A 16,209-nucleotide genomic window follows, 5' to 3' on the forward strand; every position below is an offset into this window, starting at 1 on the left:
ACCTCCTCCCACATACGCACAAGAAATCCCAGCTAGTGTTCTATCTGAATACTTCGCAGAATGCCACAAATTGGTTATTATTGGGAGCTAGGCAGAACATGCATATTACTCCCATCCAGCAATCATTTCATTGGCTGCCCATAAGAGTCAGTTTGGTGTAGTAGTTAGAGCGGCAGACTCCAACATGGAGAACCAGGTTTGATTCCCCACTCTTCCACATGAGACTTGCTTGGTGACTTCGGGCCAGTCACAGTTCTCTCAGAACCCTCTCAGTTCCACCTACTTCACAAGGTGGCTGTTGTGGGGATGATAAGGTATAAAGAAGCAGGGAAAATTATGTTTCATTTTGTTATAAGACACCTGGTGGTGCTGTGTAACAGGATGTAGCTAAACCCCAGGGTCAAACAGTTATGCAGCAGGATGCTTCGCTTAGCCAAGTAGATAAGAATGTAGCTTACATTCTATGCTTCCTATCCATTCTGTATTTCAGAATAAAGAAACAAAAGTTAAAGTGAGCCAAAAGTAAGAAAATGAAACTTAAGGTTTAATGGTCGTAAAAGCGCCGAGAGGAGGGGGGAAACACGGGGTGCACATGTGTTAGAGTGTACGCGATAGGATGAATAGATTGTGAGCCTGTGTGCCAATTGGTCCACAGAGCCAGAATAGGTGGGACAGGGGAGGCTTAAAATGAGCTGCACTGCATTGCAGACTTTGGATTTCTGGGTGGGTTCACTCGCCCTGACTTCCCCATGCTTTGCAAACCACGCAATAAAACTGCTTGCTTCTTTGACCCACGTCCAGAACTCCTTTCTTTCAGATAGATTGGCCTTCTGGCCATAACAGGGAGAGCCACTTTCAGACTCCTTAAGGACCAGTAGAAGTCCTTTCCAACTCTATGATTCTTAGAGAACAGTGGGGTATAAAAACCAGCTCTTCTGCCTGCTGGAATTAAAATGGCCCCCATTTTCCTGGCATTCCTCAAACTGTGCAAAACTGAATTACTCATGAGGGCTTTTTTACACAAATCATAAGGCTGTATTGTAATAAATTGGTTCAGGAAAGAGACTTTGGACTGCAGACTATAATACTGTATTCCTTCTGTTGTTGTAAGTATGCTCCTACAGTGTAATTTCTGCATCATATAATATGTCATGTTTAAATGCTTATGCTTTGTTTTCAGCTATTTCAGATTTGTTTTCAGATTTCTGCAATCTAACCCTGTTCCACAATTTACTGAATATCCCATCCTGTTGATTGTATTTGATATTATGTAATCTGCTTTCAGTCTCAGTGAGAAAGGGAAACTATAAACAATGTACATAAATAAGACTTGAACTGAGCGCACAGCTGCTGGTCTTCCTGTACTGCAACATTTTTCTGTACTTCCTGTACTGCAACACTTGGTCCCATTAAACTCTGCTGCATCTCTTATAGTCATCTGGCAAGCTGATGCTCTCAGATCTCTGGTATGCAGGCTACTTCCACAGAAAGCATGAATATGTAAACATGAGCACAGTGCAGGGTGCATAGGGAGCCATGTGCACTGTATTGCATTGCATAGTCATGTGCACTGCCCAGCACCACATTTGGCTGAGAATGTGAAGGGAACAATATCTCTACATGCATGGAGCTGTATGCAGAAAGACTCTGCATGCACAGGGGGAGGCAGAATATAGCAATTACATTCTGATGATGCTTGAACAACAAAGGATGCATAACAGATCTGCACAGGGGACATTTTACACCTAATGTATCTTCAGCCCTTCTTGACAATTGGGACTTGAATTGTGTTCCATAGAGGGTATGAGAACATGAGCTATGATTCTGAGTTCCTGAAGTTTTCCAGTGTTTATAAGTATTTGGTTGAAAATAAAAAGACTGACAGGAAAGCATTATGTTGAATGAAAAAGTGATTCTGCCACCATTCCTGAAATTTCTGGGTACATTGTAGTTAATACCTTATTTAATGGTAAAATGTAAAAGTGCTTCTATACCAAAGGAATTCATAGATTAAAAAGGTAATAATTTGGATACATTGTTAAAACAGCTAAACTATCACCAGAGTTCAAGAGATACTAATGAGATTCTGGGTAAAACAGTTGTTTAAAACGGCACTGCATTTTGAGTTTCTAAGCACTATTTAAACAGCTTCCTAATAAAGAAATCATTCAAGGTATCTCCTATGGTGCTAAGGAATAATTGCTTGATTGGTCTTTACACTGAGAAGATATAGTAGTATTAAACCATGCTGGACATGGTTGCAGGATAAGCATGCAGAATCAATCCAACAAATTGATTTTTCCTCACTTGTGCACAGTGCAAGACCAAATAAAATTAAAGAAAAATGACTAAATAAAGGGTGATGGGTGAAAGTTTTGACAGTGACAGACACATGCAAAGTATACCTCAGAAACACTATAGGTAGATGAACACGAAGGGAGCCGAGCCTGGTTGTGCAGTGGGAAAAAGAAAACATTGTTAAAAAAGGAAAAGGTGGCACAGTAAGGGCTTTAGAAGGTTTTCTGTTTAGGTGGTTCCAGCACTGAAATATTAGCAAGGGTTTCATTTGGTTCCTACAACCAGATTCTTTCAGGTGCAATTATTATATATGTTAGGCCATTTAAGGTGGAAGCTTTATGCAAGCATTTTTAGACTAAAGTTACATCAATAATTCTAAATGACAATTGAGTTTTAAGTCTTCTCGAGAGGTAAGAGTTTAATGAATATGAGCCTCATTCAAAATGCAGAATATTCAAACACAGTTCTGAATTTCATAAGTATAGACCTGAAAATTGTTTTGAGCTTCTTTCCAAATAAAAAGCATCCTCTTGGGTGGCTTATTTTGATGTTTCCAGATATCAGTAAAAAATGAGAAGCTGGAGAAAATTAGGAAGTTGTATGTGAAAATACTTTCACCAGTGCTTCAAATGCTGCACCATGATCATGAATATGTTTATGCAAGTCTTTCTGAATTCTACGGAATGTACTTCCTAGTAAATATGCTTAGGCTATAGCTTTTCATAAATCATCCAAATGTCTGTATTTATTGCTGTATTTACACAGGACACTGACAGGGTGGAGCTTAAACATGCAGTGAAAGCACACAGGATACACTGGTCCTATCCATAACCATATGATAACCATGCACTGGACACAACACTGGAATATAGCAAGAGTTGGCTGACTTCAGTCTCTGTTTTTATGAGAATTCCCATCATCCATTAATATATTTCAAACTTATATTGCAAGAGTGAATACTCAAGATTTGTTAGCATTTTAGGCACAACTGATTTGTATTCAGTCACTCTCAGTGCGCTTTCTTAAGGACAGAAGGAGTGGATGCTGCAGAAGACCAGGTTCAATGTTTTCTGCAAGGCCTCCAAGCAAGCAGCAGCAGTTAAGTGATTCACTGGGAATCAGACAGTTTATGGCCTGCTGACAGAGAGAATTTGGGACTAATACACTGCATAATTTTATATGTCAGCAGGTGTAGTTAACTAGGTTTGCTAACTCTATGCTGGCCAATTCCTGAAGATATGGGAGTGGAGACTTAGAAGGGCAGAGTTAGGGGAGGGAGCTTAGCAGGAATGTGATGGCAAGAAGTCTATACTCCGAAGCTGCCATTTTCTCCAGGGGAACTTATCTTTGTAATCTTAAGATCACCTATGATCCCAGAAGAACTCCAGGGCCCACCTGGAGGATGACAGAACCAGGTCAGTAACCCAAGCATTTTATACTTTTGATGGGTTCCTTAAGTTAGGTATTGGCTAGGCATAGAGGACTTTTAACCATTTCTGACAAGGCAATATTGTTCTATAACTATATCTTAAGTTAAATCCAAATAAATTTTATGTATCTTCTCATTACATTAGTCTCTAATGAAATGATTAGTATCTTATTGTCTTGTCAAATTATCCCCTGGCATCATCATTTTTTTTAACCTAAACATGATGTGAGAAAGCTATTCCTGCTGACAATCAACATTGGAAACTTCCATTTGTCTCTTCTCATGTTGCTTTTAATTTGTTTGAAGGCAACACTACAATATTCTAAATTTGTCTTCTTATTGGGTATTCAGAACAAGTAATTTAATTGGTAAGTTAAAGCACTTTATGTTCCTTCAGTTATTATTAATTAAAAATCCATATGAAAGATAACAGTCCCCAGCTTACTTTCTCTATCTGTAAATAGGTAGATAGTCAGATAGCTAGAATTCTGGAGTTCCATGGAACAATAGCAGGTCTATCAAAAAATGAAGGCAGAGCAAGTTTATGCACATGAAGTGAAGAGGCTATTTGAATATATTTCTCAGTTCTTAATCACTTATATTGTGTTGTATGGGTCAAATTAAATCTGGGGCCCTCTCTTACAGACAGTAGGCTCACCAGGGCAAGTTAAGCTCCAGCTCCAATTTGCCTTCCTTAATTTACATCCATTAAGTGTAAACCCAAATCTATTCCTATGGAATAAAGTAAAACATAAAATCTTCCCACCACCCCTGACACAGAGCCGGGGTTGCTGCAGTGTAAGTTCTCCCTCCTCCACAAATACAAACAGTACCTACAAAAATGCCAGGTTTTCACTACTTTTTTATTATCGGTTGTGGGACATATTCAGTTTTTAGATTGCCTTTTGGTAATATATAGTTTCATTTGGAGCTTTAAAAAGACATCCTTGATATGGACTCAGTGTTCTCTATTTACTAAGAACTATACTGAGTAGTCAATAAAATAATGTGTTAACCATAAACTATGCACAAGCCTGTTATGCAAATATCTGACCTTTTATGGAAAGTCAAAAAGTAAAGTTCAGCTTGATTTTCAGTGCAGTGGAAACATGTTTACAATTTCTCAACATAAATTTAAGTGATGAGAATGCTTTCCTGAATAGTTTAAAATTTCTAGGATGTTTTCAGGACAGCAACAGATGTTATACAGGCAACTGAAGCCTGTGGAGTAAAATGGCTTGGGTGAAATATTCAAATCCACTCTGAGAAAGTTGGAGATTTTAAAATGTAAGAGACAAACTTCTCAATGTCAACATTAATACTTACTTCATAAGAGATATTAGACCTAAAATGCTCTCTAATTCTTTCACATTAATACGCAACCCCCCTAAAATACTGTATTCTATTGTTTTATCTATTCTTGTTTAATATACACAATGCTGGGAATATGAAGAGCACGAAAGATAAAAGAAAAATCCCATTCTAGAAGAATGCCTTTTAATGCAGTATAGAATACTAAAAATCAGGTTTATCAGCCCCTTCCTATAGTTGGTAAGTATTTTTGAAAATTAAGACTTTTAAAAATATTAACATTTTCAGACAACCCATCATTTCCTCTTGAATTGCAGTGGGCCCAATAATTAATGTCACAGGTGTGGTTTCTGAAATAACACAAAGGTTCCACCTTAAATAGGAATAGAATTGTGTAACTGGGTTTAGCCTACCATGCAGCTGGGGGGGATGTTCTAGCCAAAAGCTAACACAATACTCTTAACATTCATCTTGATTGTTCCACTGTATTAAGTTGGGTTCCTGAGTTAAATCCTTTTCCAAAATCAGTCTAGGAGATATGAAAATTAGCTATTCATTTGTTTGTATTTCAGATTATTTTGTAAAATCAGCAGGCCTTGGGTACTTTCTTATTCTATAAAATAACTGTCCCCAGGAATATTACTGTAGTGAGGATGAAGACAAATTTAAATGTCTCAATAGACAACTGACATTAAAAATGAGTAACTTATAGTTAATATAACATTTCTAAGACTCGTGTGTTGAAATATCCGGAATCAGAACAAAATGTCCATGAACTCTAGAACAGTAGCCAACTTTTTGTGTGTGTTCACTATTATCGAAAAAAATTATCCAGGAGTATGGAAGTAAAGATTTACTTTTCATTTCCTTCAGAGAAGGAATGAATTTTAAATGGGTAAAAAAGCAATGCGCTCCTGTCAAGTCATGCAGAGCAACACAGAATATTTTAGAACATTGGTGAAGAAATTATGCCAAAGAATTCTTGTGAATTAGATAAACTGATGGATACTGCCAGCCAATCTAACTGTATTTTCTTTTTGACTCACTGTCTCTGTGAAGGAAATATGACTTCAATTTTGTGAAGAATTTGGTCACCAAGTGTTAGGTATACACAGAACATACAATATCCGATTTCATGTTTAAGCTAAGTGAGTGGGTTCAGGAGATTCAAATAAGTTTCTTAGTATATATACAGACATCCATTTACCCCATGGCCACTTATGTTCACATGTAAACACATACCACCGACAGAATCCATGTGACAAAGGGAATTTTATACATCACTGCTTCCTAACGTTTGTGCCCTAAAGCAAGACAATGGTAGCATGCTCTTCACTGACTAGCTTTTAAAGCTATTGAAGCTAGATGACTAGCTTTTAAAAACCATTCAGTAAACAGCCATGATTTAAGAGGTCCTCTCTAGCCTCCTTTAGACTTGCCATTTCATATATTCTTTAGGGAACAATGGAGCAGCATAATAATCTGATATGAGAACCTGGGTAGGACTTCTATATTCACAACATTCAATTTCACACAAATCACCAGTAGGTTTGATCCAAATCTTAATTTTGTCAGCTTTCCAAAGTTTGAGGTTTCTGTGTATATGATTTCTAATTCAAGTCTGAATGTCAAATATAAGAATTTATTAACTATATATGATCCTCTGTGATCCAAAACACCATGGTTAATAACAAATTTAACCTGTACAATGGACATTTGGTACTGCTATGGCATTAGGACCTGGATAAGGAACATTTGTGATTTTTTTGAAGCAGTATTAACATTTCATCTCTTGACATTCACTCAGAATTAAATGAGACACTGAAAGATCCAGCATGGTGTGGTGGTTAAAGTGGACTAAGCTCTGGGGAAACTCAGGTTGAGATCCCCAGTCTGCCATGGAAGCTTACTGGGGGACCTTGGGCTATGCACACACTGTCAGCCCTAACAGGGTTGTTGTGAGGATAAAACAGAGACTTGGAAAATAATGTAAGCCATTTTGGGTTCCCACTGGGAAGAAAGGTGGGATATAAACAAACATATCAGTCAATTCATGAATGCATTTACAGAGCATGTTTTATTGCTAAATAGCAACTGCAGGATCCCCTGGTTTCGACTGGGGTCATAGCACTGGCTGACAAGAGTTCAACTCTTTCCATTTGCCAACCTCAAATGTTCCTAGAGATGCTATTTGTTGTTGGGCAAAAGATACAGGTTGCCTCAACAGGGAAAACAGCAGTTCTCAAGAGCCATTTCAAATTCAGGGGAAAAAAATGAGAGAGATTAACCCCTTCTCATTAGCTTCATTCAGAACTGGGATCTTTGGAAGCTGTGATATCACAGTAAATGATGTGCTGGGGATCCATGAATGGATTTTCCATCTTCGAATATAATTTAATTTTAGATTTATGGCCACAATACATATTACAGGTATTTACATGTTTCCCTTAACTGTTCTTTTAAAATTACTGTTACTAAATACCAACTACCATTAAGAGTGGAAGAGAAACAGGTAAGAGGAGCTGCTTAAGTCTCCACTTTGATAATTCAAAATCACATGTCCCAAGCTCCTTTCCCACACATAAAGAAAGGGATTGAGGGAGAATGCTTTTCAATAAAAAGAAAAGAGAACCAACAACATGTAACATGTAGTTTGGCCATCAGGTGTGGCTTATATGTGCATTTCTATGTTAATATGTAAGAGTAGTGCAATCCTAGGAATTATAAACACAGAATCTAAGAGAAGGGGAGAGGTTTGAAAAAGGCAAAAATAAATATGAGCCAAATCTAACCAGGGACACTTGATATGACATAGTGTTCCCTTAGAATAAATCCTCTAGGCACTAGTTTAACATGTAGCAATTAAGAAATGGATTCTAGCATAGTACTGATTTTGGAAAGGATTTTTTAGTCAAGTAAGAACCTGAAAACCAGCCAATATTTGCTCTACATTAAGAAGAAGAAGATGAAGAAGATATTGGATTTATATCCCGCCCTCCACTCCGAAGAGTCTCAGAGCGGCTCACAATCTCCTTTACCTTCCTCCCCCACAACAGACACCCTGTGAGGTGGGTGGGGCTGGAGAGGGCTCTCACAGCAGCTGCCCTTTCAAGGACAACCTCTGCCAGAGCTATGGTTGACCCAAGGCCATACTAGCAGGTGCAAGTGGAGGAGTGGGGAATCAAACCCGGTTGTCCCAGATAAGAGTCCGCACACTTAACCACTACACCAAACTGGCTCTCCACACAGGATATTTTAAATTGGAACCTGTGAAATTCTGATAATTTTCCATGTATATTATAATGAAACCCCAGCTAGAAAACAAAACATAAGAGTGGAAAAGAGAGAAAGGAAAAGAGATGGGGATGAGAGGACAAACCAATCAGATTTGGTGTTACCAGCCAGAAGAAGTTTTTTTAAAAAATAAATCACCGAGTGAAATCGTACATTTACTCGGAGAGAGCATCCTTTGACATTTCCTTCTAGGTGATCTCTGAGCTCCTCCAGCTTTCGATGGAGCTACATGTAAACATCAGAAAATGAATTCAAAAAGCAACCTGTTCTCTTTTATGTTCTCTGTTTCCTTTTTTTTTTTACAAGCTCAAAGTGAAACACATTTCTCACTGCCTTTGCCACACATCCAACATTGTTTTACAACACAAATATGTTTCATGTAAAACCACCTATCTGATTAAATCGGCAATTATTTTTAGCATGTAAACAAGAGTAAAATATAGGTTAATAATATTTGCTTTAACCAAGCTTCCAAAATTTCAAATATTACTTAAAGGAAGCAGAGTACATAGCATATTCTAGATAGTTTCTGTGGAAACTAAAAATAAGGTGGAAAACATGGAAAACAAAAATAAATAACAAAACATGGAAAACAAAAATAAAATGGAAAACAAAAATAAGGTCTTCAAGAAATTTTTGAATGGTCATATTTCATTCTGATGCTTAAGAATATATATTTATAGCAAAAAAAATCTAGCATTTAGTAGACAGAAATAAGAGTTCTGATGAAGATATCAATATTTTATGATAAATCATTATTTTAAATTACAATCAGATTTAAAACATACTTTATTACATTAGGTAAACTTCCATCCTTCCGAGGTTAGTAAAATGAGTACCCAGCTTGCCGGGGGGTAAAGTGCAGAAAACTGGGGAATGCAATGGCAAACCACCCTGCAAAAAAAGTCTGCCATGAAAACATTGTGATGTGATGTCACTCCAGAGTTGGTAACAACTGGTGCTTGCAACTGGGGGACCTTTTTTTTTTTTTAAACTGAGTTTATAGTTCGAAATGTTGCATTTATTAATAATGCATTTAAATAGTAAAGAATACATTTGGAGTACATTTATAGTAAAGAATACATTTGGAGTAAGAATACATTTGGAATACATTTATATGTACAAATAAGTTTAATTTTCTTGAAAGTGTAGTGAAATGGTTATAATGTATATTGAAACAACTGTGTCCGTGAATGCACACAGTATTTTTCTCAGCTATAATATCTTCTAATAAAGCAAAAGAAAAATAAATTAAGCCTCACAGAAAGACAGTGAGGAATGCTGTAGATGTCTTTACATATCATTAGCTTAAATACAGGTGCAACATTTTTTTTCTTTTTCTATTATGAAATTAGTTGTGGGTTTGAATAGAAAAATATGTGCATAATTAAACTTTTCCTTCCCCCAGTTTATGCTCAGTGCAACAATATCTTCACACAGAGCAGCTTATAGAGTAGTAATATTGAGAGAAAAGATGGCTTGTCCTGTAATAAAGGTGAAACACACGCACACATACAAAAACAAAATAAACTGTTTTTTTAAAAATTGAAAAGGCAGGATTGGTAAGGAGAGTGAAGAAAAGAAATCAAAGTTAGTGTCTCATATGGTGCATAAAAGAACTGAAGTGAAATAGTGCAAAAGATTAAAAAGGGGCCGCTACTGCTGCTAGATATTAACTGGGTAGCTATACTATGTACTTTCTTTCTTTTTTAAAATAAGCCTAGGTTTTTCAGATATGCCTAGCAAATATCTGGCATCTGACAATGGATGTAGGAACAGGGAGAGAATAAAGTCTTCTTACGATATGAGATACTATAGAAGATGACCATTAGTTCAGAAAGCTGCCTGGCTCTGTTAAGACAATATACATGTTAGCAGTTCTTTAAAACAATAAGAAGGTGAGTGCCTAAATTAATATTTAATATGAATGGTGTCTCTCACAGGAATCTCTACCATTTCACACTTTGGGTTTTTTTAATCTTTTCCAAGAGTATGTATTCTCAATGAATGTGGTTACTTCAGTTATACACTGATTATTTTTGAAGAACAAACTATGAAAACTAACAAAAAACTAACAATTTAATTATTCTTGAAATAAGAAAGCAGCAAGCTTGAAAATAATGTTATCCACAAACCACTTAAACCAGAATATTTACATTTAAGCAAATTAAGCCATTTAAATAAATGAAATGAAGACTTATTTAGTGAACTAAGCTGGTTTAAGAGGGTGTAGAGTCATGCCTGAGACCTCTCTCCTATGCAGCATGGCTATAATATTAAGTCACTGATGTCTACACTGTTTACTATTCCCCAATTATGGGCACCTTAATAAAGTTACGTTTTGTTTTTTAAATATGGTAACATTCAGAGTTAGTTTCTTGGCAACTTGCCTTCAGCTAGTTGCTTTATGGTGGCTCTTGTGTAGCACAGAAACAAACAAAATATGATGCAACAGTGTTAAAAACAATTAAATAAAAACAATGAAATGGTGAGAAATGTAAAAGCCCCACCCTTTGCCTTCCCTCCCGCCCCTCCAAACAAAAAGTGTAGGCTATAGAAGAAAACTTGCAAAATAAAAGTCAGAAACATATTTACTTTGAGGGATCCAACTCTACTAGCAACTCCTTTGCTTTCATCCGGGCGTCTAATTTGCTACAATGGGGGAAGATGGGTAAAAAAGACAGAAGAATAAAGAAAAAAAGTGAACTTAAAAAAATTTCCACACAGTCAGTTAGCAGTGCATGCAAGACATCAGTTTGACTTTCTGACACACTTCTAGGGAACAAGGACACAGACTCTTGTTTCTGGTTTACATTATGACTCTTTCACTGAATAGTTCTTTAATTATACTACAGATTTGACATGGAAAGTGTGCATGCTATATTCATTCATTAATCTCACTTTTAAGAGTACATATGCGACAGTATATTGTGACAGTCTGGATTAGTTCATGAAGAATGAATTATTAACAAAAAGATAGGACAAATGTCTGTGTCTTTTAGGCCAGTCAGACCTGTCAAAGGTAACCATGGATAATTTCAATTACATACAACCACCCCATGTTTAAAACAAACAAACAAAAAAATCAGGAAAGCACCACTGTTCTTATTTCCCAATTAAATAACTTTGCTGCCCAACCAGAAAATTTTAATGCCATACCAACAACTTAACAATAGCCAAAACATCCCTTTAGTTTTATTTTCTATACTAGCTGCATTGTTCTTTTCCTTGTACTGTGTAGAGGAATGAAGAATCTGTACTATTGCTACTGCTTAGTAAACTTTCACATTGCTAGTAAATAGTTTAAAGGTATATAGAGAAAAATTATATACTATTGTACAAATGCTTTATTCTTTGAGTTTTGATGAAAAATATTAACAATGCTATCAAGACCAAATATTTGTATGTATAAAATGTGCCATAAATCCAGCTGAAACATTTTAGAGCTATGGAATCAAAAAGAAAGGTTCCCACTTAAATGGGCTAGATCACAAATTGTAATGCCAGTAGGATAAAATGGGTGCTCATTTTAAACAAATTAATGTTTATATTTGCAGAAGACTCAACTGATCAACAGGATAATCAGACCAGTAGTTGTTTTGCTTTCTGACTGCAATAAGTAGTTAACTCAGAAGCTGAAGCTTTATTCTTTGTAAGCATCAATTAATTCAATAGCATGTGTCATGGATTTCTTCGGTAACATTAAGTACGTTGTTTGATTACTGTGTATCTTAATTCCTCATTTGTAAAACTGGATTGTTAAACAAATGATCTGACTGAAAATTAGTGGAATGTGGCGAGTGTAAATACAGAAAGTAGATGAGAAAATGAGAAATACAGAAGTAAAAAAATAAACAGGAGTCTTGTGGTGCTGTGAATACCAGTACTGCAAGTTCCTATTCAGACACTAAGCTTGTAAAACACTCTAGACAGAAAAATGGAATTGGCAAAAACATAGGCGAGCCAACAGAATTTGATAACGTAACACAGAGATATCAGTGCAGAGGACTACATAACAAATAAGAAGGAATAAAAAGAAAAATTAAAAAGCAAATGGAACCACAAGAAAAGAATGAACATGAATGGAAATTTAACAGCTAGAAATATATTTCCTCATCCAGGCTAAAAATTTTATTTCTTGAAGTCCTAATATATTGTGTTTTAATTTTTCAAAAGAAAAATACAGAACTGCACTGTAAATACATTAGAAAAGACAAGTGGGGGATCACAAGGACTTGCAGGGGGCACCTCATTTTTCTTTTTCTCACTATTTCCTTTTTCCATTTATTAAAACCCCCACTGCCTCTCCCTTTTCCCTGATCCCTTCTCTTCTTCCCACCCCCAGCCAACCTACTTTTACTTGTCCCCGTCTTCAGCTTTCCCTACTTCCCTCCCTCTGGCAGCACCTACCTGGGAAAACTATGGGAAAGGGGTATGTTACTAGTGCCTGGGCCAAGCCCACTTGTATGCTGCTGGGGAACATGCAAGGACTTGCAGGGGGCACATCACTTTCCCCTGTATCCCCCTCCCCCAAATGTTTTCGCTTTCATACTTTCTGGCAAATTTTCCCTGGTTCCTTCTGTACTTCCCACTTACCCACCGTCCTATCTTTTATCTGCTCCCATATTCAACTATATTTATTTATTTACTTGATTTATATCCCACCTTTCTCCCCAGTGGGGAACTTAAAGCAGCTTATATCATTATCTTCTCCTCCATTTTATCCTAAGAACTTATGGAACAGACCAGTAGTCCATGTCCTCTAGCATACTGTCTTATACTGCAGCCAACCTGTTGCTCTGAAGGGCCAACAACAGCGCATAGGAGCCAATATTTTCCTCTGATGTTGCCTCCTGGCAGATATTCAGAGGCTTACTGTCTCTAAACTTGGAGGTTCCCTTTAGTCCCCAAGAGTAGTCACTGATAGACCTATCCTCCATAAAGCTGTCTTAAAGATTTAAAAACCTATCAGCATCACTTCCTCATCAGTCAGTGAATTCCACATTTTAAGAAACATTTCCTTTTGTTTATACTGAATCTACTGCTCAACAACTTCATTGGATGCCCTTGAGTTCTAGCATTTTGGGAGAGGGGGAAAGAGTATTTTCTGTCCACTCTCTCTACCCTCTATCATAGAAACACAGAGTAGGAAGGGGCCTAAGGGTCATCTAGTCCAACCCCCTGCACAATGCAGGAAACTCACAAATACCTGCTCCCCCACACCCAGTGACACTTGCTCCACACTCAGAAGATGGCCAAAAAACAAAACAAGACAACACCCCCCATGAAAAACAAAACAAGACAACACCCCCCATGAAAGAAAGGTTCATGAAAACTAAGCACTTCCTGCCCTCCCTCTCATGATCTGCCTAAATTCACATAATCAGCATTGCTGTCAGGTGGCCATCTAGCCTCTTTTTAAAAACCTCCAAAAAGAAGAGCACACCACCAAAATGATTACTGGGGTGGAGTTGTCCCTGTGAAGAATAACTGAGACTTTTCAGTTTAGAAAGCAGATTAAGGGTGATAAGGATCTGTCCCGGTACCTATTTTGTTTAATATCTTTATAAATGATTTTGATGAAGGAATAGAGAGAATGCTTATTAAATTTGCAGATGATATTAAATTGGGAGGGGTTGCAAATACAATAGAAGACAAAGCCAGGATACAGGATGATGTTGACAGGTTGGAAAACTGAACTAAAACAAATAAAATGAATTTTGGCGGGGATAAATGTAAAGTTCTGCTTTTAGGAAGGAAATATCAAATGCAGTTATAGGATGGGGGAGACTTGTCTTGGCAGTAGTGTGTGCAAAAAGGATCTAGGGGTCTTGGTGGACCATACACTGAACATGAGTCAGCAGTGTGATGCAGTAGCTAAAAAGACAAATGCGATTTTGGGCTGTATCAACAGAAGGGTAGTATCCAGATCACATGAAGTGATGGTATCACTTTACTCTGCTCTGGTTAGACCTCACCTAGAGTACTGTGTTCAGTTTTGGGCACCACAATTTCAGAAGGATCTAGACAAGCTGGAACGTGTCCAGAGGACAGCAATTAAGATGGTGAGGGGTCTGGAAACCAAGTCCTATGAGGAAAGGTTGAAAGAACTGGATATGTTTAGCCTGGAGAGGAGATCTGGTTTCACACTGTGAAACTGATGCTATATTATCCCGTAGGGAAAAAAACCTACTTGAGTTTGGTCCATTTCTGGGCTATCAGACAGCAGCCGCTGAAGGGCCAGGCTCCCAGCAGCTGTCTGTGGTTGTCCATTCACACTGCTAGTGTGGCTCAACCATGGACACGGAGCACAAAGGGCAGTTCTTTTTAAAAAAGTCCTCTGTGTGTGCGCTCAAGCAGAGAAGCGTACAAGCGCTCCTCTGAGAGGGATTGGGGAAAGCCCCTCCCTGACCCTGCTGGAAACGGCTTGGCACAATCACACAGCTCTTCTACTTATGAGTTGCCCTGGGGCATTCAGACAGCAGCCGATTATGCGACCTACATCTGATTCAGGGGAATGCTACCAGGAAAATCCAGGTAGCTTTTAAATGTGGATAGGAGGCGTCTGGAGACGGGGTGAGAACGGGTGCAGCTCGGAGGACAGATGTGTTTGTGTGATCATGCGCTTTTAATCTGAATGTGAGGCAGGGCTATGTTGGGCCAAATCTCCTGTGTGAAACCACCCGAAATGACTGAGAAGTGATATAATCACTATACTCAAGTACTTGAAGGGCTGTCATAGAGAGGATGGTGCAGAGTTGTTTTCTGTAGCCCCAGAAGGTCAGACAAGAACCAATGGGTTGAATTAAATCAGATTTTTAAAATTAAATATTAGGAAGACCTTCCTGATAAGAGTAATTCCTCAGTGGAACAGGCTTCCTTGGGAGGTGGTGGGCTCTCCTTCTTCGGAAGTTTTTAAAGGGAGGCAAGATGGCCATCTAACAGCAATGCTGATTCTATGACTTTAGGCAGATCATGAGAGGGAGGGCAGGAAGGGTTGCATCAGTGCTTAGTTCTCATGGCCGTTTCTTACATGCTCAGGGAATGCTGTTCACCACTTTGAGGTCAGGCAGAAATTTTTCTCCAGGCAGTTTGGCCAGGGATACTGCAGGGGTTATTTTTGGTCATCTTTTGAACATGAGGCAGGTATCACTGGGTGTGTGTGTGGAAGAGGTATTTGTGAATTTCCCGCATTGTGCAAGGGATTGGACTAGATCAGGGGTCCCCAACCCCTAGGCCGGGGACCAGTACTGGGCCGTGGCCTATTTGGAATGGGCCGTGCAGCCTCGTTGCCCCCCCCCCCCCCATGGCACCTCCCCCCCATTTTTACCATTTAAAGGACAGGGAAGGGTAGGAAGTAAGGGCAGCGTTGCTCACTTGTGCTGCTGTGGCGGTTTTCTTGACAATCAGCTGATTGCTGGGGGGGGGGTCAGCCTGGAAGGTGCTTCATGGTCCCTTCTCTGGCTTTAAAATAGTGAAAACGGGGGGGGGGGGGGAGCGGCAGTGAGGCTGCGTGGGGGAGGATAATGGGGGGAAGGCTGCGAGGGGGGCCGTGAAGGAGGGAAGAAGAAAATGGGGGGAAGAGGAGGCTGCGAGGCTGTGCAGGGGGGTGGCGAGGCTGTGCGGGAGGGCAAAGGAGGGAGGTGGAAATGGGGGAGGAGGAGGTGCTGTGGGGGGGAGATTGAATTGGGTGTCCCCACCCTGCCGGTCCTGGGGCCGTGGTCAGCAGGCTGGCCCTGGGGCTGGTCCCTGGGGTGAAAAAGGTTGGGGACCACTGGACTAGATGACCCTGGAGGTGTCTTCCAACTCTATGATTCTAACTAGCCCCTTTCCTGCCACACCCTGACCTAGCCACTGTAATCCATGCAAGAGTCACC

General features: G+C 38.8%; 1 protein-coding gene across 16 annotated transcripts in view; it reads right to left on the bottom strand.

Moving 5' to 3' along the window:
* Positions 1-16,209, bottom strand: part of LOC132590604 (gephyrin) — a 686,862-nt gene that overhangs the window by 138,050 nt on the left and 532,603 nt on the right. For 9 of the 16 annotated variants that reach the window (XM_060263562.1, XM_060263569.1, XM_060263559.1 and 6 more), the window contains 2 exons: positions 10,928-10,984; positions 2,406-2,447 (listed from right to left, as the gene is read on the bottom strand). The exons of 4 other annotated variants lie outside the window; for them this stretch is intronic. In XM_060263562.1, the coding sequence (XP_060119545.1) occupies positions 2,406-2,447; positions 10,928-10,984 (99 nt within the window). The remainder of the gene's footprint in view (positions 1-2,405; positions 2,448-10,927; positions 10,985-16,209) is intronic. 3 more of the 16 variants (XM_060263570.1, XM_060263563.1, XM_060263571.1) reach the window with 1 other exon arrangement.

The sequence above is a fragment of the Heteronotia binoei genome, unplaced genomic scaffold (genome assembly GCF_032191835.1).
Source record: "Heteronotia binoei isolate CCM8104 ecotype False Entrance Well unplaced genomic scaffold, APGP_CSIRO_Hbin_v1 ptg000334l, whole genome shotgun sequence".
Taxonomy (NCBI): Eukaryota; Metazoa; Chordata; class Lepidosauria; order Squamata; family Gekkonidae; genus Heteronotia; species Heteronotia binoei.